The sequence below is a fragment of the Toxotes jaculatrix genome, chromosome 3 (genome assembly GCF_017976425.1).
Source record: "Toxotes jaculatrix isolate fToxJac2 chromosome 3, fToxJac2.pri, whole genome shotgun sequence".
NCBI lineage: Eukaryota > Metazoa > Chordata > Actinopteri > Toxotidae > Toxotes > Toxotes jaculatrix.
The window spans coordinates 12307197-12333584 of NC_054396.1; the positions used below are offsets into that span (position 1 = coordinate 12307197).

General features: G+C 41.5%; 1 protein-coding gene across 1 annotated transcript in view; it reads right to left on the bottom strand.

The window, feature by feature from the left end:
- Nucleotides 1-26388, bottom strand: part of ppfia4 (PTPRF interacting protein alpha 4) — a 50964-nt gene that overhangs the window by 15248 nt on the left and 9328 nt on the right. The window contains exons 2-5 of the mRNA XM_041033454.1: nucleotides 2323-2424; nucleotides 2002-2166; nucleotides 1165-1239; nucleotides 459-530 (exon numbers count right to left, since the gene is read on the bottom strand). Of these exons, the coding sequence (XP_040889388.1) occupies nucleotides 459-530; nucleotides 1165-1239; nucleotides 2002-2166; nucleotides 2323-2424 (414 nt within the window). The remainder of the gene's footprint in view (nucleotides 1-458; nucleotides 531-1164; nucleotides 1240-2001; nucleotides 2167-2322; nucleotides 2425-26388) is intronic.

Here is a 26388-nt window from a genome sequence, read left to right on the forward strand (position 1 = left end):
ACAATTTCCTTTTTGCTTTCTTTATCTCTAAAAGCCAAAGTAAGTGGATCTTTTGCTGTTCTTCCTCTGCAGCTCACCCGTACAGAAGAAGGAGAGTTCTCTCCAGATACAAACAGGCCCTGCTGTTTAATCACGAGGAGGTTAGTTACTCCCTGTGGACGGACCCAGACACAGTTACATAATGTGTGCTTGTTTCAGGGTGAGCCTCAAACCAGGGAGGACAGGACCTGAACACCGAGCAAGAGCTACTAAAGTTACCAGAATTATCAGAAAAGCAATGGGGGATTTGTGCTACTCTTAGCTCCATAGACTTGTGTGTGTGAGTAGAAGCACGAATGTGTGAGAGAAAACCAGAAAAAAAGATACAAAGATAGTGACCAACAGCCAGACAGACAAATACTACAGTCAGACACAAAATAAAGCACAGAGCAGAAAAACAATCACACAGCCAGGAAGACCTTCCATGTAGGTTTGGATCCATCTGTTCGCTCCACTGAGTCACCATCCTTCCTTTGTCTCACCATGTTCAACTGCAAAGTAGATTAAAAAGAAAGAAAAAAAAAAGAACAATGAACAAACTCACACGTTTACTACCTTTTCTTTTCCCTCAGCGAATCAAAGAACAAAACGCAGCCTCCCCGAAGGGAAGCCCGGCTCTTGAGCTGCCAGCATGTTTCAGACAACATGCTCGACCATATTGTGCATCTCTGCAAAAAATGAATTATGCACAGAATAGAAGAGGGAGGGTTTGCTTCAATGAGGGTCTGCTCCTCTTATAAAACTGTATGATGGCTGCAACTTAACAAGCTTTGACTTTAAATCTTATATAACCCACTGGGATTCTGCTTCAGCCGAGTCTGCTGTGACTATTTAGAATAATTTTATCTTTGGAGTGATTTCTCTAATGACATTTTTAAATAGATGAGTGCAGAGGGCTAGTTTGTGTGTAGGTGTGTGTGTGTGTGTGCGCTTGAACAGAGGGCTGAGAAGACAGAGCCTCTCACCCAGAATGACACTTGGAGTGTATATCAGATCAGACAGGAGGCTTCAACAGATGTCTGCTAGGGCCTGAACAGATGTTTTACTTACCAATAACCACGCATAGGAACACATACACATAGTCACACACACACACACACACATTAACATACACACACACCACACCTCTTGTGTCGTAGCTGCTAGCTGTCCCTCCAGGGTGGCCACCCTCTCCAGAGCCACACGAAGCCGCTCACGCACCTGAGAAAAACACAGAGAAAACACACATCAATACAAAGTCCAGAAACATGAGGACACGCTTATGTAGAAGCAGAGCGCTGGTATGAACTTGCAAGAGTATGGTTAGATATTATTGAGGAACAATGAGAATTTAAATTTGGAAATAGAGAGATTTATTTGGTCTTACCATTCATTCAAATTACTTTAATTGCTGGTATAAAATGTTTTGCACTGTAATTTCTAAAACAGTGACTGGGGCCATTTATTGACCTTAAATGGAAATAGAAGCAGTTTAATTATTTTTAATTTCCCTATTATATTACCAAATTATCATATTTTATTTCTCTTCCATTTTTCCATCTGCTTCCGTTTGCTAACTTACTGTAATTTGCTGTTGCTGCTGTTTGCCCTTAATTAAAACTTAAGACTTCCTCCATCTGTTTCACATTAAAAGCTTTTCAGCAATAATCTCTTCCCTTTCATGGAGGACTTTTACTGTGAAACTCAGGAAGTGTTGAGGTTCGTTAACAGCTTAACAATGAGAAAAAAAAGACAATAAAACCGAAATGATCAGAATTAATTAGCGAGAGAAGACAGAAATTCTGATTAAAAATAAGTTGTAGCAACAATATGGTGCATATGATTTGTCTGATGGAAATACTGTGTCCTGAAGTTACCAAATGGGGGAATTGTTTCCCGCTGCAGTAATTTGTTAGAACAGACTGTAGCTCTTATGTGTGTGTGTGTGTGTGTGTATGTGTGCATTTGTGCGTGAGAGTCCACCTTTTCATCCAAAGCCTTGTGGTGTTCAAACAGCGACTTCAGAGCTTTGAGGACCTCCACTTCGCTGGAGACTCCAGATGGCGGGGGTGCCTGTCTTTTCACCACTGTCATCCTCAGACTGCGTTCGTGACGAGACACCAGACACTCCAGGTGCTCCAACAGCAGCTACAGCACACACACACACACACACACACACACACACAAACACACACATGCATGCATATCCAAAGAGAATACTAATTTCAAGCTTAGAAACATTATTTGTTTTCATCAGCATCACCACTCAGTTGCGCATGCACACGCTCAAACACACACACGTACCCTGGTGTTGTTCCTTTCAGCTTTCAGCTCAGATATTTCCTCCTCTTTCTCCAGCAGCTGCTCCCGGCATATGTTCAGCTCTTTCGTCAGGGTGGCAAACTCCTACACAACACACACAGACGTAACATGCATACAGAGGTTAATACTGTCTCACAGATCAACATTACGGGCTCTACTTTTGTGAAACTCGGCAGCTGTTATCTTAGGGTGCAAACACAAGTGAGTGTGCCTGATCAGTGTTATCAGTGTTTGCAGTTTTTGGTGACCAGAGGCACAAGCACACTCCTGGCACAGAGCAGCACAGGAAAATGTTAGTACCTGTGGGAGGAATACTTTATCAGCAGCTGAAGTTGGGACAGACTTAAATAATAGGCAGTGCAGGCTGGGCTCTCCAAAGAGAAAACAGTTCTCGTCCGAGAGATGCTGAATGGGAAATGTTTTCTGTGCACCTGCGATAAGAGGTGGTCTGAGCAGGTGGTGGCACTGCGTTATCTGATCTGCATAAACACAACCTCAGCTGTGCCACTCTTCCCACCTCAGTAGCCACCTCGGGGTTTTTGAAGCCATAAAATTACAGTAGCAACTGCAAGTGGACTTGGGCCTGATGGCAGCGGTACCTCTAAAATACTTTTTTTTTTTTTTTTCTTTTAGAAAAGAACATTACCAAGAAATAGATTTTCCTTCATATCCGCAGCAGTGAAAATAATAAGGCTGAAAAATGATTTTCTAAACATAATGTTTGAACATTATGAACTGTTCTGATCAAAATGTTCAGATATTCTTCATGATATTGTACAAAAAGTAAATATAAATACAACTGAGAGAACTGAGAACAGTGAGCACAGCGCCATCCCTTTTCTCTCTGACAATCATACACATCCAGTAAATGCAACTCCTGATGAAGATGCAATTTTTTTTTAATTAAACAAAAAACAGATAATCCAATTTGAATTCTTTGCTCTGTGTGTATGTCACACATATTTCACTTGAGAGCAATTTGATTTATTGATGTTCATTGTTCAGGCTCCTCTGTGTTTAAAGAAGGCTGTGCACTTCTCTGAAGCTTTCAAGCGCTCCTGATGTCCTTTAACAGCAACATATGAAAAACCGATGAGTGACTTGAAGTTGGACCACAGTGGTTTCTGGTTGGTTGGGATCCACTCAGTGTGTCAGAAACAGCACGTTTGAAGCAATTTTCAGCCACTTTGTACAAACTGGTAGCACAGCACAGAGTGCAGATGCAGCTGTGAGATGTTATTGAGCCTTTGGTCAATATGATACTGTAACATAGTATGTTTTCAGGAGGAACGGTATCCTTCCTGCAATTTAAACGTTTAGCTCACCCCAACATAATAATTCAGTCATTATCTATGCACCTGTATGTCAGCTGAAAAACCACTTAAAAGAATCGTCGAACATTTTGGAAAAACACTTGTTTGCTTTATTTTGGAGAGTTATCTGAGAAGACTGACGAAAATCCACTTGCCAGAACCTCTAAAGCGGACTAATCAATTCTAGGTTATGTGTAATTTGGTTTATGCTAAGCTAAGCAAACAAAAATATATCTGGGCCCACTAAGTGAAAAATTACTTCTCAGTAGAAAAATGTACTTCTCCTGTACAGTACCTCTGCTGTTGAGTGTGCAGTGGATTACTTCATGTAGTTTCACAGCTTCTCACACCTTTTCACAGCCCCACGAACAACCACATATTGCAAATTTGACGGGCATTTTATGTGCTTTTGGAGCTGTATGGGGATGGCTCCATTAACTTTAATAGTTTGGGGGAACGTTGCGATGGAGCTGCAGCAGTATTCTGCTGTGTGTTTGGTTTTTACAGTATATAAACTTTTATGGCATTTCACCTGGCAATCTTTCATTTTGGGGTGAACAAGTCCTTTAAAATCACAGTGGTCAAAGGTCTGTGAAGACGTTACGACAAAGTCCTTGTTAAAAAAAAAAAGTGATCTTAAAATAGTCTAGTTACACACCAACAATAGAGTACTTAAAAATGTTAGCAATGTAATGGACTGGCTGAAAATCTGATTTCTATGAACCTGGTACAACACAACTTACCCATTTATCACTGTAAGACAAAACATTTTAAACGGCTGTAATGAGTTTTACAAAAACTGAAAATGTCAAATGTCTTTCACTAAAAAGGATAAGCTTCACCTGCTCTGGTCTGGGATTATAAAGTCCCCAAATCCTGTCCTGCTCAGATAAATCATCAGTGTAAACTGATCCTCACAAGTCTCTTCAGATCAGTGAGGAAAAAGTGAAACGTCCGTCCCTGCTTTTGTCTTTCTTGGATATAACAAATAATATTTCAGAAATGGTCTCTTGCTGCTATCTAAGCAGTCATTTCTCATGTCTTAGAGCCATACTTAATAATCCACTTGCCCATACGATTTTCTGTTACTCCGTTATTCGGTCTGCCATTAGTTAGATTTACACAAGATGAGAAGCTAATCCTGCTGCTGTTCCTGTTGGAAGTTGATTTTTTAATATTTTCTGTGGTTCTGGAGCAGAGATAGAGATGGCTGTTTGGTCACTGAAGTGTGTGCCTCTGTGCGAGTGTGTGTGTGTATGTGTATGTGTGAGTCTGATTGTGTGTGTGTGTGTGCATGTTGTTTGAACATCTCTTGGTGCTTTGTTGGCATTTCCTGTGAGCTTGGCTTTAGTCCAAACCAATACCCAGAGGCTTATTCTCTCTCTGCTTGTCTCAAACACACACGCACGGCCGTACAGCCGTGGTACTCCCTGCAGCCATGACACTGCACTCTTGGTCTCACATTTGTCACTGATGACCTAAACACTGGGCCTGACCAAGAGACGTTGAAATCAGGAATATTCCACATTGTCGCCTTTAAACTGTGGCAAAGACGGTGGAACACTGCATGGCAGGGCTCGCTGAGAATGCTAGTAAAACAATACACCAGCCACCTGATCCTGGACTGTCAACAAGTCAAGTGAAACCAGAACAGGACAGCATTTCCAGGCAAATGTAGAAATGTCCCCAATGTAGGGCAGCGAACAGTATGCTTGTGCCTTGTGACACATTCTGGCCTCTAGTTTTAACAGTGGTAAACTGGTGGTAATGACTCTACTGTCCTACTGTTCTACTGTCATTGGTTAAAAAAAAAACACTATGAATGACTAATTTGACAACATAGATTTGTTTTCCTTTTTTTAAGATGACAAGTTGAGTACTGTAGCAGCTAACAGTGGATATTTCTTTGTCTGGAGGCTAGTGGAGCTTAGTCGTGAATGGACCATTTTTATCAGTTTCAAATAAAGTTATGTACTGTAAAGTTATGTTTACTCCACCACACCTCCATCAAGCTAGAGGCCTCTGTGTCAAATGCCCTGGATGCTATTTATCAGACACAGCAGAAGCAAGTGTAGCCAACAATCAGGGGATCAATTTGCATGTCATCAGTCAATGTGTCTCCCCAAACCTGCCCCGTGCTTTTAATGTTTTTCCTGCAATAAGTGCTGTAAACTGACCTGTAGTGTTTTACTATGTGGATGGGATGTAAAAGCAACATTAAATCAAATGGGAAAGGCAAAGCACAAATACACACAGTGGCTGAGCTGAGTTGGCAACAAAGATCGTGTAAATCAAAGAATTCAGATTTGAGCAAAATGAAAAACACAAACATACAAACTCACAAATTTCTGGATCTCTAGTGACCCTGCCCATCGTGCTGCAAGCAAAAAAAAAAATGAGACAGTAAAGTTGAGGGCGGGGGCTGAAGAGGGAATAGAGGAATAGAGAGGGAAGGAGCAATGGGAGGAAAGGGGGAAAATGGGTCAGCTTGTTCATTTTACTTTCCCTTATTCCACAGGGGAGCACCAATAGACAGGAGCTCAGCTCAAATCCACCAACAGATGTTACAGCTCACTGTCTCTTTCAATCATGGCAAAAAGGCTCAACAGGCCGCCTCTTGCGCTCTCTAGTTTATCTCTTCATCCCGTCATCCCTTTGCCTTTTAGGAGTTCTCTGCATCCTCCCCATGAACTGTTTGAATACTCCCAAAAAAGCAAAAACAAATGCGAGAAACATGCCCTGACAAATAACTAAGAATAGATAAATGTATGAATACATAACTTTTGTTAAGGGGGAGTTATATAACAGAACAGACAAGTGTTATATATAAAATATAACACATCACTGTCAAGACAAAAAAAAAAAGTTCTCTATTTAATTTCTCATGAAGGTCTGTCTAACACCTTCCCTCTGGCAGCTCCTACTGCTTTTGCTTTTGTTCTCTCTTACCCACACACACGCACACGTGCGCTATCACCGTGTGCACTATGCAATCGTAACCCCCCCCCCCCCAAAACTACGTGAGCTTTGAAAATCCCAGGATGTTTATTCAACTTCACACAACAGTCAGATACAGACGCGGCTCTTTGACAACACAACCTCGACATCTGTCAGAGAGTATATCATATAGAGCAGAAAGAAGGTTCTGGGCGTCTAGAGGAACGCTGCTCTTCTGCCTCCAACCACAATGTGAGATAGCGAGTGGTTACCAAACACTGCTGAGCCCAGACATTGTAAAGGGATTTCTCCCCTTCGCTTCCTTAAGCAGTTTGGGATTAAAGGATGAAAAAAATGCAGTGTGTGTGTGTGTGTGCGCAGAGAGGGAGAGAGATTGGAGTGTGTTCGGATAAAAAAAAAAAAAAAAGCTGAAAAATTGTACATTCAGTCTCTCTCTCACATACACATACATACAATCTAGAAAATATAAGGCTTATTGTGAGTGTGCTTATCCGTCTATACTTGTTTCTCTGTGTGCGTGTGTGTGTGTGTATGTGTGTCTGTGTGTAGCTGTGAATTTGTGATCTGCACAGAGGTCGACACTGTGGAGAGTTAACCGACACCACACACCTGAGCTGAGTCGGAAATCGCCCCCTCACTATTCCCGACACGATAAAAGATGTGAACGGTAGAGTCGACTCTATAACAAGCAGTACACTGAGGTTTTGGGAGGCAGGTGCTGCTGCACTCTTTGCAAATGATGTGATCATTTTTGGGTTTGTCAGTTATTTCCTATTTGTTATTCTGCAGTAAAGCTCCAGTTGAAGAAACTGACTGTGGCCCCTCGACCCTCCAGTCCTCAGCCCAATGCCAATAGTGTTCACAGTACTTTTAAAAGCTCCAGTGAAACCTGCAGTCTACTATCACTGTAAATTCCTCTAAATGTGTCCAACTGAAGCTGCCTCAGTACATCACTCCTCTTCTCACTATTGTTTATCAGAGCAGATTCCAGGCTAACTCCTGATACCCCACGGGTAGATACTGAAGTGAGGAAGACTGCCTTCTAATACTTTGCAAACCATCCCTCAGACTCAAACAGTCCCTCTCCAGTCTATAGTAGTGCTAAAAGAGTGACCATCGTCTCGTTCATAGATCTTTAGATCTTCCAAAATCTGCGTGAAAACAAAATTACAGACTTGAGTCCTTTAGAGACCTTAGAGTGTGCTCAAATGTAGTTACTCAGTAACAGTTACAAGTCTACTTGGAGCAATGTAATTTTTACAGTGCCTCTGATCACATGAGCTGCTGTACCCAAGGTTTGTCCTTGCAGCCCAGAGGCTCTAAAGACTCATAGATGAAGGAACCAGGGCACACAATGTCACTTATGAGACAACTTGGAGAAAGGCAGCCAACACAGTTTCAGTGTGATAACTATAAAGGCTTTTCTTTTAGTGTCCACTGAGGATAGCTAAATGAGTGAGCGATTGCATCCTCATCCATTCACTAAATGTAAAGAAAGCAATTTTTTGTCATGCATCTTGTATTTCTGTACTCATTTAGTTGTTTTGCAACATATTCTTAGCTTTTTCCCTGTAAACTGAGTAAATGTTTAGTTGTTAAATGTGCTGCAATGCAACCAGACAATCTGCTGTGTTTTGAATACAATATGTACTCCCTTAGAAAACTCTCCCTCCTACCGCACAATTGCTTTCTCAACAGCTCTCTTTGCCCACACACACAGAATAACTTGGCAACACAACACAACTGTTTTCTTCAGGTTTTTGAAGGTCATTTTGTGAGAAGAAGGAAATCACTGGCAAAGTAGTATACAACAAACAGAATAGTACATTACAACACTATGCTGTCAAAAAACTCATGGAGTGCATCAAACGTTACAAATACAGTAAATTATGCTTTTAAAGTGACTCATGCACTGACAACGCACAGCCTCTAACTTTATAGCAACAGTTCTTGTGCTGTGTGTGGGTAGTTTAACAAGACAGGAGAATGAAGCCAAAACAAATATAAATCGATGTCACCCAGAGACTGAGAACGGTGACTTGGAGCGTCGTCTCTGTGAGCGTCAGTTCGTGGGAGGAGAGGAAAAGAGGAAAGTATGTGACTAAGCAAGAAAGGAAAGAGACTGAAACTGTAAACATGATTATTAACTCATTCACACGTCGCATGATTCACAGGGTTAAGGTTGTGATTTCATTTATGCCACTCGGAGGATGTTCACAGCTCGAAGTGCACATCACAAGCAGTCAGATTGCAATTTGCATTTCCAAAAACAGGAACACATCCTGGATTCAATTAAATGTTGCTGCATTTAAAACGTGTTCACGCATTAGTAAGACTTGGGATTTGGCCTTTTCTATTTGTCAGAGATATTAGAAATGACAAGCCAGAAAAACCTGAGCAGATGAATTCTGCATATTTCTTGAATACAAGAGTGGGCGTGAGATAGCCCTGCCTCAGTGTAGTCGCTAAAATCGCTTAATCAGTTTAGCTTTTCCTGCTTTTCCCTCTGTTGTTCAGTAATAGTAATGCAGAAGTCAGTTCTGTTTAATACTGAGTTTAGACCTTCACAGTAACACAGCAATGTCTGACTGAATTAACTACATTGAAAATAGACCCAGAAGCCAAGGAAACCAAACCAAGGTGTTTATTTGAGCAATTCTGTAGAAATGTGGTGCAAGTTCTATGATGCAAATGCAATTAGAATCACTAATAAAGATTAAGCTTCAGGAGTAAAACTACAGAAGTTATCACTTGCTGTGGAGAGGCAGAGAAGAACAGAGATACCTCATCAGAGATTGTGCATAATGACTGAGCTCCTTTTACTTGCGCGCACCAAAAGACACTAAATTAACTCTGATGTAAATCGTGGTAATTCACTAAGGAGTGCCACAGTGAAGATGAATGCAGGGTCTGGGACTGGAGAATGAGTGAGTCCCCGGGGAGACTCAGATATCACAGCTCTGTAACTCTTCACCACTGCAGAGAGAGAGAGGGTGAGGCGGAAAACAGCAGAGAGGTGGACTCGACCTTCCTCTGACAAATCTTAAGCCAACACACACTCACACACACATCTACACACACACACACACACACACACACACAAGAACTGTGACACACACCAGCACCACAGCACCTTGCCTGGGTGTTGGCCCTAAGTAGGCAGTGAGCAATCTGTGGCAACGGCAGCAGTGTGCAGGGTGGCGCCATGGCAACGGCTCATTAGGAAAGTGAGGTGTTTGAGCAGCATACAAACTTTGCCTGAACGTTTCATCGGATGAACACAGACGTACGCCGACGCACATCCAATGCGGGCGCGCGCACACAGTAAAACACAAACATGCACAAAGCCGCTGAGAGACTTTCCCTCTGCGTGACGGTGTGACAGCTCTCGAGACCAGGGAGAGAAGCAGCTGACTGCAGCACTTGACAGATCTCCACCCTGACTGGTGCTCTGGAGGAACAACTCTGACTGAAAACTTTTTTAAAAACTTCCGTTCATGGTGCAGAACATGGGACATAAAAAAACCCCCCATCACACTATTTTTTTTTTTTATTACTCTTCATGGCTGTGACAGATGTAGTAAAATTAGGCTTCTGCAAAATCACAGAGAGTCGTGAGCAAATCAGCCTAAGTGAGGCACATTAGGGATAATACCAATACTGACTGAAGCTGTGCCAGCTCTGGACTCACTTCTGAAATGCTGATAACACAACAGAAAATATGCTTGGTGTAAACACAGCTCAGTAAATCCCACTCTGAACACCTTTTTGAGGTTTACTCGGAAAATCTGGGATTTCTGTTTGAAATCATAAGTTATTCGAAAAAAAAAAAAAAGTTCTAACCACTCTTGAAAGGGTTTAAATGAAACCTGGAGGAAACCCAGTAACCCACCACAATAAAAACATGCATATCAACAGTCATTTAATAGCCTGATTATTGGCCATAAAGTTGATTGACGCAGCAAAAAGCATTTTTACAGCCATCGAAGAGACTGCAGAGTTGACACATCAGCTCTGTCTCTGTTTCCCAAATATCCCTTTCTTATGGTTCAGCAGACAAAGAGGTGTCACATCCCTGCAAGTTTTCTAACTTTCTCTCCTCCTCTGTGCCCATCGAAGGCCTGAGACCAGAATAGCATCCATTCATGTATCCCAGTTTTCTTCATTGAAGCAAAGCAAAACCTGCACCAGAAAAAGGGACAAAGAAAGAGAGGAAGGATGAGAGGGGAGTACTTCCTCCGCTTGGATGAAAGGAGAAACACAAAGAGTTTTTGCTGCGCATCAGTAGAGTTTGTCTCTCGCGTGCATGTTGTAATAAACATAGGGTAAGTCAGGCACGCACCACAGTCACAGAAATAGAGATAATTCCCCACCAGTGCATGACAGATATTCTTCTTCTTTATTTTCATGGACAATTGGAGGTGGAAAACATACAGCAAGCCACCACCAACCAGGGAAAAACATTAGTGGAGGGGGAGTGTCCACATTTCTAAACCGATATGCAATTTTCATGACTCAGAAGCATTAATCATTGTTTGCTGCTTGATTGAGGTATGGTGGTGAAAACGAGGGAGGAGGAGGAGGAGGGGAGAAAGAGGTGGAGAAGAGGCCATATCTCAGCCCAAGAAAAGAGTCATCAGCACTGAAATCAATACTCAGGCAAGGACATGTGGCAACTGCAGAGAGAGCTATTTGAGCTGGAGGCAATCCCTCACTGGTAATATCCAAAAACTGTACAGGTGCTGAGTCCCTACCTGGTACATGTAGGTGTTAAAGTGGGTCCCATTCTGAAGGTGGATCTTCACTGTTGGGTTCATGGTGGAGGCTAAACATATCAGATCCCTCAAACAGACCCCCCATATAAAAAAAAAAAAAAAAGAGAAAGAGGTAGAAGATGAAGGGAAGAGGATGAGGAGGGATGGGAAGTGAGGGTGAAGAAGGTGGAAAAGAGGGCTAGTTCCTCTGAGTCCTGGTCGACACTGAGTGCAAAAGGGCTGGATAAGATTTCCTGTGCTGCTCCCCTTGCCCTCCGCCGGGACAACAGCTCTCCGCTAGTCAGCCTGCTCTAACTACAGCCTGGGACGAGAGACGAGCGAGGGGGAGAGAGAGAGAGAGAGAGAGAGAGAGAGACAAAAGAGGGAGTAGAGGGAGATAGATAAACATGGACAGGCTGAGAAGAAGGGGGGAAATGCAGGGTTGAGGTAAACGTATGATTTTGATCAGAGAGAAAGACAGAATGAGACAGAAATGATGAGGATGGCGGGAGGAGGAGGAGACAGAGTGGCTCGTGGAGGAAGGAAGAGGCAGGGTTTAGACAAGGACTGCTGGGGGCTCTGGCCACCTGTTCTCTGTTGCTCACACACGTACACACACAGACACGCAGACTCACACACACACACATACATACGGACAGGGCCATGAAAGTTTAGGCACTCAGAGGGAGTTTTTAAGTCACATTTGGAACTAATGCCAAGAATTAGCATGAAATTAAACGCTCTATTTCCTCTTAATAAAAACTCCAGTCACTGCTTACTCAGCACAAATTCAAGAGACCCATTTTCCTCCAGCGTGACATTGTGCGTGCTGATTCTTTCTATTTATAAATGGCAGCCTGTTTCGTCCCTCTTCTCTCAGTAGGATTTCACAGTGCTTGCACTTGACTGGAGTCTGAAACCCCTTCCGGTGCTTTTACACTGTAAAGAATATCAAGTATATTTTATCACCATATTGTTAGTGTCATCTGCTAAATTTTTATTCTTTCTTTTTGGTACCGTGACACACCATGACAGTTGTGCAGCAAAGCTATATAAGGACACCTAAATAATGAAATGTAGACTCTAGACTGTTTGACTCTGTCACATTTTCATGATCTGTGTTATCACACATTCAGAATGCCAAAGCTTTTTTGCTTTTTACAGTAGATAACACAATTATTAGAGGCACTGCACTGATTTTACATATCAAAGTCAATTTGCTCACGACAAAGAGTACCGCACATCCTAAAAACAGTTGTATAGTGTCTCCTGTGGCGTTGTCAAGTCTGAGAAAATTCCTCTGGCAGCGTCACCTGAATAATCTGGGTCTGATCCTGAAAATGACACTGTTTTAACAGAGAGTCTGCTGTACAAAGTAGGGAAACTGACATTGGCCATAACCAGGAAAATGAAGGGTCTAACAAAAGACTATCACGTTGCATTATGGGAAATGTAGGACTGAGATGTTTGTGGGGTTTGACCCATATTTTCACTTTTGTAAAATCTCTCTTGCAAGGGCCCTGACTTTTCTGAAGCTGATTATCATTATTTATTAGTCCTTTCTCTAGTAATTTTGCTGATACTGACACTGCTTCTCACTTACACCCCTCACTGTTTCTAGTTTTTTTTATGTGTCTCTGATGTGTGTTTACACTAAAATTCTAATGCTCAATAACATCTGACATGCAGAGGAATTTCTTGAGAATCTCTTAAGCAGATGTGAGGAAAGTTTTCTAACTCCACATGAAACAAGTTCAACAACTTTGTGTGATATTGGGTTTTCAGTAAAAAGCTGGAGCACACTAAACAGACTGTGCATACTGTACATATACTCTCAGTATACTTACACACCTCTGTCAATAGAGTAATCTATAAAGTATACACTTAGTACAGAGCTACTGAGAACAACAAGCGCATTGTTTGTGTGTGTCCGCATACTTGGGTAATAAAATTGATTCTAATTCCAACTCTGCAAAGATACACCTCCACCAAAATGGTTTAGTATGGGGTGTAAGAAGTACATTACAGTAGAATGTCTTTATGATTAAGTTACGAGCAGTGTCTTATTACTCTAACTGATTTGACAGTTCATTAATTTCATTCTGCATTCCTCCTGTGTTTGTTCATTCAGTAATTCTCATCCCACTATTATCTTCTGCTTCACCACCTCCTGAGCTCACCTACTCACTGATTCTATATTCTAGGTACCAGTGAAAAAAAAAGATGCACAAAAATGTTCATTTAACATCATAACTATTGGGAGTGGCTGTGCATAAATGTGGAAAAAGACAGAGTGAAAATGGTTTCTGTCAGAGGGTCTATGTGCTTGCACCTGGTTGTCAGGGAAACAGTGTTCAGAGGAGAGAGAAGATGAATCAGTGAGACAGAGAAGTCTGCACATATCAAAACATCCTTTAGTGATTGTGGTGACTTCCACCATTAACTGACAGCAGCTCACTGCAGGCTGGAGCCTCAGCCTTACATCTTCTGAGTGGCCAAACGCACTGGTCACTGCTGCCGCCTGAGTTAGTGGTGACACAGAGACCCCTACTGGCAGCATGAGGTACACACACAAAAATAGCAAACTAGCCCTTTAAATTATCACGCAAAATATGTTTGTGAGGAAGCCAGATAATCAGATTTGCACTTGGAAGAGGTTTAAAACAATTCAAACAATGTGCAATGAGTGATTTCGGTTCATGATGAAGAAGAAAGTGAAGTGAAGAAACAGGAAGAGTGGCAAGAGAAGCGAGCAATAGTTTGTGTATGGTGATAACTTCCTGTCCTTGACATCAGTGGGAGCCAGTCTTTGTTGTTTTATAGTCAGAGACAGAAACACAAAAACTGGCACTCAACACACAAACACAAGGCACATATGCACATCAATAGCACTGACAAAAACACCAGAAACTTGACACATTTGAAACCACATTTTCTGCAGAAGAATTTTTTTTATCTGACAGCCACTCACATTTTTCTCTCCCTTTTTGCGCTGCCTAACTACACCTGATTACTTCTTTCACACTCTATCCACTCCAGCTCCTCCGCGCTTGGTCTCTTATCCTTTTTTTTCTTCCTTTGCTCTCCCTCTGTTCTCTATTTTTCTCATGCGTTGCTTATCTCAGCTGAACCTTCCCTCGACAGAGAGCAGCCATTTTACATTATAACATAACATGGAGCAGAGGGCACCCACCCCCATCCCACCATCACTAGGTTTGGTTTCAGAAGAGAGTTAACATCTGCACCCTGGAACCAAACCACAGACAAACAACATTATTGTACTATTTTTTCCATAAATCTGACAAAACGATTAGAAATGCTGAATTAGTTTCTGTATTATTCCTGTAATGCTCTAATCCTACTGAAAATTGCATTCAGTGTCACAAATATGAGACTGAAATAAGGCTGTGCATCCATCTTTAAAAACAAAACACCAAGATAAATAAATACCCATGTGAAGATTTAATATGAAATATTGTTTTGGTCACCAAAACTTAATTTGGTCTTAATCTTGTCTTTTGCTGCCTTATCATTGATTGTTGTTCAATACTACTATGTTTTTAATGGAATATTAAAAGAGGAGTTAGGCGTGTTGGGAAATAGACTTAATTGCTTTTTGCCTTGAGTTAAAGGAGAAGATGGATTATACACTCATGTCTGCAAAATAAATATGAAACCAGCAGCCAGTGGAGCACCTCCAAAGCTCATTAATTAACATGTTAGAGAGACCATTTCTTGGACAGGACCTGTAACTTCCTGTAGTCTGGGCTGGTTGTTTGGTAACCGCTTCCAGAAAGAGATGGTCAAACTCATAATCCTCCCATAAAACAGCAAGTTGACATTTTTACGTTTCAGTTTTTGTCAGTTTTAAACGAGCAGGTATAACATGTTGATTAATGATCAGTAGCTTATCTTCATTACAACGGATGGAAGGAGGAAACTGTTTAGAGAGATTTTAGCAAGTCACTAAAATCGCAACTGTAAAAATGTGTAACTGTAAAACTGACTGGAACAAAACTGTGAAATTGCACCTTTGTTTATGCACACATTGCTGCTTCTCTGTGCCATCTAGGCATCAGACACAATTATCATTCTGGAAAGATTCATCCCTCCAGATCAACACCTTCCTCATTCTCTTCTTCCTCCTCCTTCTCTCCTCATTTGTTTTTCTCAGTCTCCTCTGTCACCTCCTCCCTTCTGCCCCTGCCTAAAGCACCTGTGTCAGCTCTGTCTCTCGCTCCTGCTGTCCTCATCACTCAGTCGGAGAGCACGGCTTACCTCTCTCCATCTCTCCTTCACTGTGTCCTCCTCAAGCTCCTGGTCAATCCAAAGAGAAGCCTATTACTACCACAATACACACAATCATTGAAAACAACAGATGCACTTACAGGCTCCGTTTCTATACACATTCACATCCGAACTCTACATGCAACACGAGCTAGTCTATTCCAGAAATGGCAAAATGTCTCTTTCTATTCATGTAAAGATATTTTATCCTCATAAAAATACATTAAGCATATTTTGTTTATTCTAAATAAAAATAAAAGACAATATCCACGTATAAAATAATTGTTAACTAATTTATGATAAACACGTACACAGTTTCAGTCAAGTCTGGTCGATTATTTTATATAAACCCCTTAGTATACACAAACACACGGACTCATTCACTGAAAAATACACAAACTAACTCACATATACTCCAGAGACCACACAAACACACACACTCAGTCCATCCCAGCTGCTCTGTTTTGCAGATAAAAGCGTATCATGATTCTAGAGGAAAGCAACAAACATAGCTGTATTAATATTAATCTTCATATTCAGAGTAAATAAACTGCTCCATGGGTACACCCGGCATCATTTGCAACAATCTCCTCTCTTCCCAATCCTTCATGCAGCTAAAAATGGCTGAGAGTAATGAGTAGCCTAGGTGTCGTGTGTTTGTGTGTGTTTGTGGAGGTCAGGAACGCTGCTCTTGCCCTTCACAGGGCACAAACTGCAGTGGCCGGATGTAACTGTACACCACTGTGAGTGTGTGTGCATGTGTGTCTACAGTAAGTCCACAATAACTGTAACTGTAATGACAGAGGCACGACGAGCGCCTCTCATGGTGCCTGAAAGTGAGGTGTCACGCTGCTGTCCTGTCCTTCTCTCACAGCTTCTGTCCTTCTTAGACCAGAAAACACATGGATGGAAACATGGAGTGTAGGACTGAAAACAAAACCATCACCAGTGGCTAAAATGTGAAATCTCAGTTTTGTTTTGTTTTGTTTTTTTTTATAGATATTTTTAAGAGCATGAAAGCATGTATACAGTAGATTTCTAATAAAATTCTGATTGAAATGTATCTAATTTGTTCAATAAGGCTTCTGATCCATCCTACAAGGCTAAAGGATTTAAGTGTTGATAACTACTGGTACAAAAAAACAGCTTTTTCATAGCATCATTGTTTATGACATACACAAAGAAATGTATGCCACTTCTTTGTGACATACATAGTACTCCTTGTCCTACATCGTTGTAGTCCACACATGCCATGGGACTACAATACCCTTGTGTCAGGGATACACAGTTTACAATTTTGCACTGGGGCTAATTAATGGCATGGATTTGTATGCACAAGTGTTCTTGTATTCAGTTTGCCTTGCATGCATGTCCAGACTCTCTCCAGAGTCCTATTTTATAAATTGAGAAACTGAATAATATTATATGTGCCACCTGCATTATGTACAAAGACTCTAGAAAATTAAAAATCAGAAGAAGTAAAACTTTTATTTTCAACTTGACTCCAGACTGTAAACAACAGAATAAATAAAAAACAGTGAACTGAACATGGCTTTTGGCAATGGGAGGCGTTGTGGCTCTTATTCACCTTTGTTTCCACACTTTGCAGTGATATGCTTTAATGCAGCCTGTATATTATATTATGTGCAATGTCTGACTCTACAAGCCAAACCCTGTCCACACTATCAATGATGAAGCACCATTTTCAAACCAAATCAAATCCAGGCAGAGAGGTGTCGCTTTCGATGCTTCACTCTGGCTACATCTTTCCAAAAACTTCTCCATGTGGATCTGCGGGGCTTGTAATAGTGTTTCTCTCTTTAAAAACAGGTTTGAATATTATTTTACATTCTTGGCATGAGAAACGTTTTATTTTTATGATGTGCATCCCTCCAGCCTTTATTTGTAGAAAATAAGAAGTCTGTTGGTGATGGTAGCTACAGTGTATGAACAACCCAGTACATTTAGATCCCACTGCAACCTCAGTGTGAAACGGTCATAGATGAAAATGGCTAGTAAGGAGGAAGAGTCCATATTTGTCTATTTCATCGCTAGTTTGTTGAAGATAACCTTTTTAGGCCGCTATACATGATAAAGATCAATCTGCACCACAGTAAAACGATCAGAACAAAGAATAAGTGGACGAATAGGTTTGTTTATCAAAAAAGAACATAGTGAACATGAAGAGTGTCTTTAAAGCTGTATCCACCACCAAAGAGAATTAAATAAATAAAAATAAGGCAGCGGTCCACAGCTAATATCATCACACCATGATGAAAAGGCGTACTTTATTGAAAAGCTGCTACGGTTATTACACACTTTAGCAGCTTTATAGCCACAAAGCACACAAACATTTCACAGGAATACTTTTCTCATTTCTGATATTAAAATATTTCCTATAAGTGATGCTGTTTGCTGTGAAAATTTATTTTCCTCATTCCGCAACTTTCTCAACAGGGGAGTCATGAGAAAGGGGAGCGAGAGAGAGAGACGAGGAGAGAAGAGCAGAGAGAGAAGCAACGAAAAATAGCACGAATGACTTTCTCTCACGCAGGTTCCTAAAATACTCGGCTTTTCTTTTCATAGCTCACAAAACACACACACACACACACACACACACACACATTATATATACTGGCCTGATGTAGACTGCAACAGTCACTTTCTACAGTCTGATGTGTATTCACTGACGTGTAGACACATTTTAAACCAATATAGAAGGTGGAAGTGTTAAAACAACTGAGATCTGAGCTCTGTGTTCCCACACATACAACACACAAGCACACAAGCACACACACACACACACACACACACACACACACACACACACACACAGATGTTTACGGTTAAATTATTATTTGCCATGGAATGCAATGCTGTGAAAATCTTTATTGTGTGTTATATTTCCCCTGGATGTTTGTCCCGATTCTATAGCAATCTGGACAACAGGACACTTATGGCTCTGCCACCGACTTAGGAGCATGAATACACACACACACGCACACACAATCCTACACACACACACACACACACACACACACGCACAAACACACACACACCGCAGCAACACTCGGCTCTTTAAAAATGATTTGCCTCTAATCTGGTCCGTACCATGATGGCCATGGTATAAATCATCGCAGCCTTGTGTGTGTGTGTGTGTGTGTGTGTGTGTGTGTGTAGGTGTGTGTGTGTGTGTGTGTGTACACATCCATCACAAGGCCCTGGATGATTTATTTATGAAATGTGATTTTTCTTTCTGGAGCTCTCCAGCCTTGAAACTCAAGCTCACACGCTCATTCATTCAGTCACTCGCTCATACACACACACACACACACACACACAAACACACACAGTTACACATCGAGACACACACAGACACACAGTGGTCAATCTCAATCATACTTTGCTGTTATACTGATGTACAGTATTTGATCTACCAAGAAATTATTTTTTTTATTTTGGGATATGAGGATTTAAATCTTGTGTGTGTAATATGCACGTGTTCAAGAAGAATGGGGTCATTTACTGTGTGTGTGTTTGAGCCTGTATTGTGTGCATGCCTGTGCGTGTGTGTGTAGGGTTACTGTGGCAGCTCCTTATTTTCCATCAGTTTAATCCCTAACAAAGTACCATTCCTTCTCCTTATGACTCATTCAGTGGCAGCTCATTTTCACTGAGAATACAGACGCTTTTAACGTCACCGTGTATATGTGTGTATTTTCTAATATTTTCACACTAACAGTAATCCTGAATTGAATCAGGGTCGTTCCGACCGTAGTTTAATAATTACTGCATATATTGTGATGTCTGTATGGTCGGCTTGTGTGCAATTCACTCTTCAAGGCCAGTGGGTGAAAAAAATGGAGGAGACATGAGAAAATATTTATGGGGTTGGGTGTGGCATGGATTGCGTGAGTAACTTCTCTGCCACTTCTTTGCCCTTTGTGTGTGTCTTTGAGTGTGTGTGTGTGTGCGTGTGTGTGTGTGTGTGTGTGTGTGTGTGTGTGTGTGTGTGTGTGTGTGTGTGTGTGTGTGAAGTGAAGCCAGTCACACTGAGTGACTGAGTGAGCTCATCTGTTCTGGGGGTCTATAAATATTGTAGATGCCATGTGCCTGCAGTAGACCTTCTCAGCAAGCTACTGTATGATGTCATCCTGGCACACCTCTAAACACACAGCTGTGCTGCCAAGGCCTAATATCCATGGCAACGCTGGGGTGTGGCAGGTAGGGATGCAGAGGCTGTTGCATGAATCCAGCCGCTCAAACATCTTCAAACTTCTACACTGTGTTCCTGTTCTCCTCTGTTGTTCATTTCCTTGATTTCCTAAATTTTTCCTTTCTTCTTTTTTCTTTAATAAATTAATTGACAAATATGAATCTGACAAAAGCTAAAGTGCCAAAAAAAATCCACTGTTCTGACTTCTCAAATGTGTATATTTGCTTTCTTAGTCTTCTATGATCACCTTGGACTTTCTGATTTTTTATAGACTAAATGATTAATCGTCACATCTACCTCTGCACTAATATTTAGAGCAGTATATTTTCCAATAGACCTGTGCATAAGATTCTCTGTCCTCAAATGTTTTAGCAGCATAACTGTGCATATTAGGTAGTTAGCAAACCTTTTAGGCAATGTACGCTACGTTCTATATATGAGATTTCTTGACATATAAGATGCATGATATGCAATCTCCACATTGTTGCATGTTATCCCCTCTCTCTTTCCTTGTTTCCTGTCGAGCTGCACTACTATCAATATAGACCGAAATATCTCCCATATTAAATATACTTGGCTATATACTCATCATATCACATGGCATTATTGTGTTTCAGGTGATGGATCAAATTCTTGTTTCCCTCTTGAAGTATTTTTAACAGCACTTACATATAACTTTGTTAGTTTTTCCCCTCATCTTCACTGAGGCCAATGTCCACGCAACCAACATTGCAACACAGCTCTCCTTCATCTGTACCTGTGACCCCAACTGCAATATCTTTCACTGTTGATTAATCTGTGGATTATTTTCTTAATGACCCTCAACTGTTTGGTCTATAAACGTGTAAAGCTGACATGTTTATATTGCTTGCTTTGTCCAATCAAAAAATTATTCAGCTCGAAGATATTCAGTTTACTATGATAGAAGACCAAGAAAACCTGCCAACATTTAAAGAGCTGGAACAAACAAATTGTTGATATCATTGCCAAATGACTTAAATGATTCATTATCCTCTGTTTAGAATGAACCTCTACAAAGGACACAACCATGTGCTGACAGTGACTGCTTGTTTTAGGGTTAGATGTAATTTGTTGTTGTACTTTTAGGTCCATTACAGGATTGCTCTGCAAATTGTAAGTTGACTGCCCAACCCCAGGTGATGCAACAAAGTACACAGAGGCTGAAACAAGTAGTACATCCAGGACAGCATCGACACTAGCTTCCCACTAGCTTGTTTGTTCTCCCCGGGTCTATCATTGCTTTTGTCCTCCTGTCCCAATGAACAGGGGATACCTCCACACAGTCCTTCAGCCAGACCCACTAACACACTGAGAGGCTTAGCTTTGGCAGGTGATCAGAAGCAGCAATCAAGGTTGAGGCTTCACACACAACCAACACACATTAAAGACACAGTCACTGCAGCCTTGAAAGTGTCAAAATGAATCATCTAAGGAAGCTTTCATATGTATCTACTTGCACCTGGTGTAAGTATTTAAGGCTCATGCAGTACAGGTCACGTTATTATAAATCACACTAATCACATGTGAGGAAAAATGCACGCATGCGCACAGACACACACACATACAGAGTTGCTGACAGTTGGTGTCCCACGGGACAGAAGGTGTCAGGAAGTCAACATCACCCCCTCCCTTACCGACCCCCCGTTTCCATGGAGACTGAATTTGCAGGGCTTTGAGAGGTGAGCAGGAAAGAGAAAACCCTGAGTCTGCACGTGAACACACACACACACAGCATATGTGGAGTCTGACTTACCGACAGACAGACAAGCCGAGTTGTTGAGTATGTAAAAGGACAGACAGCAGGACTGTGGGATCATTATTAATATACAGGGCTGTGTGTTGATGTACGTAGGTGATCGTGGAACTCGCTGGCGTTGTGCCCTCAGGGTGAAGGGAAACACTGGAGGGATGGACATATATTCCGTTGGGTCAGCATTAAACAAGTGCCAACTGGATCTGTGATGTATTCCCACTGGGGTGTTGTGTGGAGTCTGTATGTGTGGGTGTGTAAGCGCCTATGTGTGAACCTTTGTGTATGTGTGTGTGATAACAATGATGTACCGGAGGGATGAAATGACATTTCTATTGGGCAAGGAAGGAGAAGTAATTTTTGCTAAATGACAGGAATAAAAATAACCTGACGAAGATGACGAGGATGGAATAGATGTGCTGACCTGGCACACACACACACACACACACTTACACACATTTAGATGATGTTGCAGTAATAATAAATGCCCATTATTTGACATTGGAAGCAATGACATCAGCTTTTAAACGGGGCTTTCATCTTCATTATTCAAACCGTATGCTCAGTTATGAGCTTATTTTCATGAATGAAAAAAAAAAAAGAATAACCTCTTGCTTTGCAGAGCAGTGGAGGAATTCCCCAGGGTCTGTCAGTCCAAATGCTCTAAATCAGCCAGATTGGAAGGATTTAAGCAGCTGTTTATGGAGGTTTGCCAATCAAGGGCAAGTGCAGTTGTGCTGCATTAACTGTTAATCTGAAATTGGCTGCAAAGACGGATGGCTTGTTAAAACAGCAGGAGTATTAAACCTAACTGATGGATCAAAATAGTACAATGCCTCCATTAAATACATGCTTCATCACACGATGATATCAATATTGCAACATCATAAAAGCAATATAATAGGTCTCCAGCACATATTGTATCACTGTTATATCCTGCTCCCTATGTTCTCTTATTATCACTTACCCTTGCTCTTCAATATGTTGAGTTGTTTATGAGAAGAGGTCTATTACTGTAATTTGGCAACCATGGAAACAGTATAGAGTTACAGAACAACAGACAACAATAATAAAGAGAGAGACTAGGAAAGAGAAATAGGAAAGAAGTCTTTCAATGTGTTTCACTGTGTGTGTGTGTGTGTGTGTGTGTGTGTGTGTGTGTGTGTGTGTGTGTGTGTGTGTGTGTGTGTGTGTGTGTGTGTGTGTGTGTGTGTGTGTGTGTGTGTGTGTGTGTGGCACATGCTACGATGCGCCCACTGCCCTGGCAGAAAGTCCACAACCATTCTGGACCAATTAAAGCACAGATCTGTGGGAGCCTGAGTGTGTGTGTGTTATGTGTGTGTATATGCTCTAGGGTGCCTCCCCCAATACTCAGCTCACGCAAGATGGAGAAGAGAAGAGAAAAGAAAAGAAAAGAAAAGAGAAGGTTGCCATTCGTTTGCTGACACAGGATGTTGACATGCCAGCAGTGGCTGAGAGAACGAGACATGGAGAGAGGAAACGCAGGATCAGATAGGAGGAGGCAAAAATGAACAGATCACGATGACAAAAGGATGTGACTGAAACTGGAGAGGCAGAGGATGGCAGCGGAAGTGGAGGGGGGTGGGTGGGGGGTGGGAGGAGAGATGGCACTGTGATGCAAGCTGCAGAGCTTCATATGACCTTTATGTAACTCATCTACAGGCACTTCCTCTCCGTCTCAGTCTTTCTCCATCTCTCATTCACAAAAGTCTTCTTGCCTCCCTCTCGTGCTGAATGTCTCCTTTTTGAGAGGACAAATAATGGTGTCAAAATTAAAACAGCCTTCCCTGTGGGTGTTTTAGCCACCTTCACCAAACTTGAGCAGAGGGGATGAGTGCACGCCCACTCCTCCACTTGCTACCACATCATTACACATTGGTTGTAATTAAAATTTTTATTTCATTTTCATTTTGCTCACTTGCTTTTTAACTGATTAAAAATGTATCCATATATAAGGGTGGCCAAGCTTCCTAGCACCTTTTGCCTTGTGAAGACCGCCTTAAAACTTCAGTATTATAAATACTACAGTATTCAGGCATCTATACACTGAACAGAAGTCCCACTGAAAAAGTCCTGGCAGTGTTCAGCAGACCCTGTATGTGCTGTATGTTAACAGCAAACAGAATGAGCTACTGTCAGTTGTGAGTCAAACAGAATGTTGTTGACTACAGGTGCCTAATTCTAGTTATCCAGATCTGGGCCATTTCCAATTAAATAAACAGTCACAATCACTTTTCAGTGCACTTAATATTCTTTGTTTATGTGCTCTGCTGTAAGGATGTTTACAGTGAGCACTTCACTTGAGGTTTAAAGCAAGCTGCTAAAATGCAAGGTGTTCAAAAACAGCTAAGTGGTATCTGATGCCGTTGTCACTGTGAGTCTATGTTTGTGCAGTTTAAATCTGATTGTGTGCGTGCGCCAGAGAGCCAGACTGAGTGAGAATTAGCATGAGTAAATGAAAGGGCTACTGGAGTGTGGAGCTGAGGACAAGGAGAAATGGTGCGAGGTAAACGGCGACAGAGAGAGAGGAAAGCAGCTAAGTGTGAATGATGTTCTTCTTGCACTGGGGCAGGCCACGTCACGCCCCCCATTATTCTAATGGGGCACCACAATGCTTACTGACCTTCATCATTGACAGACAGAGCTGGCCATGGATTTGATAGCATGTGCGCTCATCAGTTATTCATACAATTACAATATGCGGGAGCCGTCCAGGCTATTAGCGTTGTAATTAGATGTAATACATGGACTATACAATGCAATCACAAAGCAAATGTTTCCTTGGTAACACTGAAACAATGGAATACTGCATTGAAATACTAAGACCTGCTCTTGCACATGCATATACACACAGAAGGACATATGAGCATACCCTCATTACACACAATGTAATGTTCTCAGGCAATTCTGAAGATATAAAAAGTCACTGGACCACCTGGTTTAATGAGCTGATTTAGGTCAATTCAGTGCACACATGCGATTGCTAAAGGACATATACACACATACACTTCCACTTGATATAGTTCATAAACCCCCATAGTAAAACAATATTTTGAGATTCACACAGCTTTGCCTCATCAAGCTAACACCAAGAAAGTGAAATCAATCACAAGCATTTCCGACGTGGAGGTTTGTGCCCCAAAATAACATCAGAGCAGCTGTGCTCCCACCTAAAGCAGTCAGAGCAAAGCTGTAAGTACAGTGAGCTAGCTGAGAGATATGAAGCATTATCTGACGGAACGATAGCTAACTAATAGACCTCTCAGCACACACGCTTAAAGCCATCACCGCTGATAAGGCAGAGAGCGAGGGAGCGCAAGAGATAGAGAGACAGCGAGACTGAGAAAGAGAAAAAAGGGAGGAGAGTGAGACTTTGAGGAGGGAGAAAAGATCGGCATGTTGGTAATGTTAATATGAATATTGGATCTTGACTGAGACATCTCAAGTGTATCCATGGAGTGGTTTTAAAGAACAGGTTCTTGTGCTTTATTGACAACAAGGAGACAAAAAAAACTAATTAAACCATGATGATTCTCAAAGAAATGGGGATAGAGCTTGTATATATGTGTGTGTGCGTGTGTGTGTGTGTGTGTGTGTGTGTAAAAGTGTGCACACTCACTTTGGATGTCTGCACCAACCCACGTGTCTGTGAATGGAGCTGGAAGTAAATGAATAACAGACTGCAGCTGAGAACTGAGGCATGTTGTAGGTGGTGCTGAATAAATGGGTCTTGATTTAATACCAGCAAGACGTTCTGAGAACTTTCTGTAGATGTATGTGCACCAAAAATATCTTATTAGTTTCTCCAGTATGTACTTTGTGAACTCATGCTGTTTAAATCAGTCTGGAATAGGGTCTGTTCAGTAGTGTAAAGTTGGTGTATGCTGTCATGTATTTATCAAAGACTGTGCTCAGTGTATTTTGGTATATGGTCAGCCACGATAGTGCACTGACCTGGCTCGTTCACATTAGCACATACATCTTTCTCTGTGAGACCCATCCAAGTCTGAGTGTACTATACGTGTGTATGCACATGTGCATGTGTGGCTGTGCGTGTGTGTGTGTGATGTATCAGCCCAGGGAACTGCTGACTAGGTGTGGGCAATTCATCACTTGAACCATTTTCTTATGCAAGATTTCAATACCAACAGCATCTGTTCACCAGGAGCACTGAATACTATAGGAGGGAATGGTGATAATCTATGTTTTACAAACTGGGTTTTAGTTTGAAAGTCTGCCACCTTCCCCATCACTTACAATATCTTTGCTAGATAGACATGCTCTCCATATATCTGCCCTTAAAGCAGAGGTGATTTCACAGAAAAAGAAGAAGAAAAAGAGGAAGAAGAAGAAGAAGAAGAAGAAGAATGACAATCCAGTTTAACACTTATCCAGTTTGGACACTTATTTGGATGTGAAAACCATTTTGGGTATGCTATCACTTCCAAATAAACGGTCTTAAAGCTCCACTCACCAATATTTTCATAATAACATTGGATGACATGACTGTGTGAAACGAAATATGTCACCCACCGATAATTACCACAAGACCTCAGTTCTACAGAGCATTTTAGCATCTTTTGGCTCATTGTTTTGGTTTTATGCAGCTTTACAGTTTTGGCACAATTTCACAGCTCTGTTTAACCTCTTAGCCACATCAGAGAGGTGTTTTAAAGTAAAAAGCACTGATAAATCCATTGTAGGCTACCTGCCCAGCACCAAATGGCA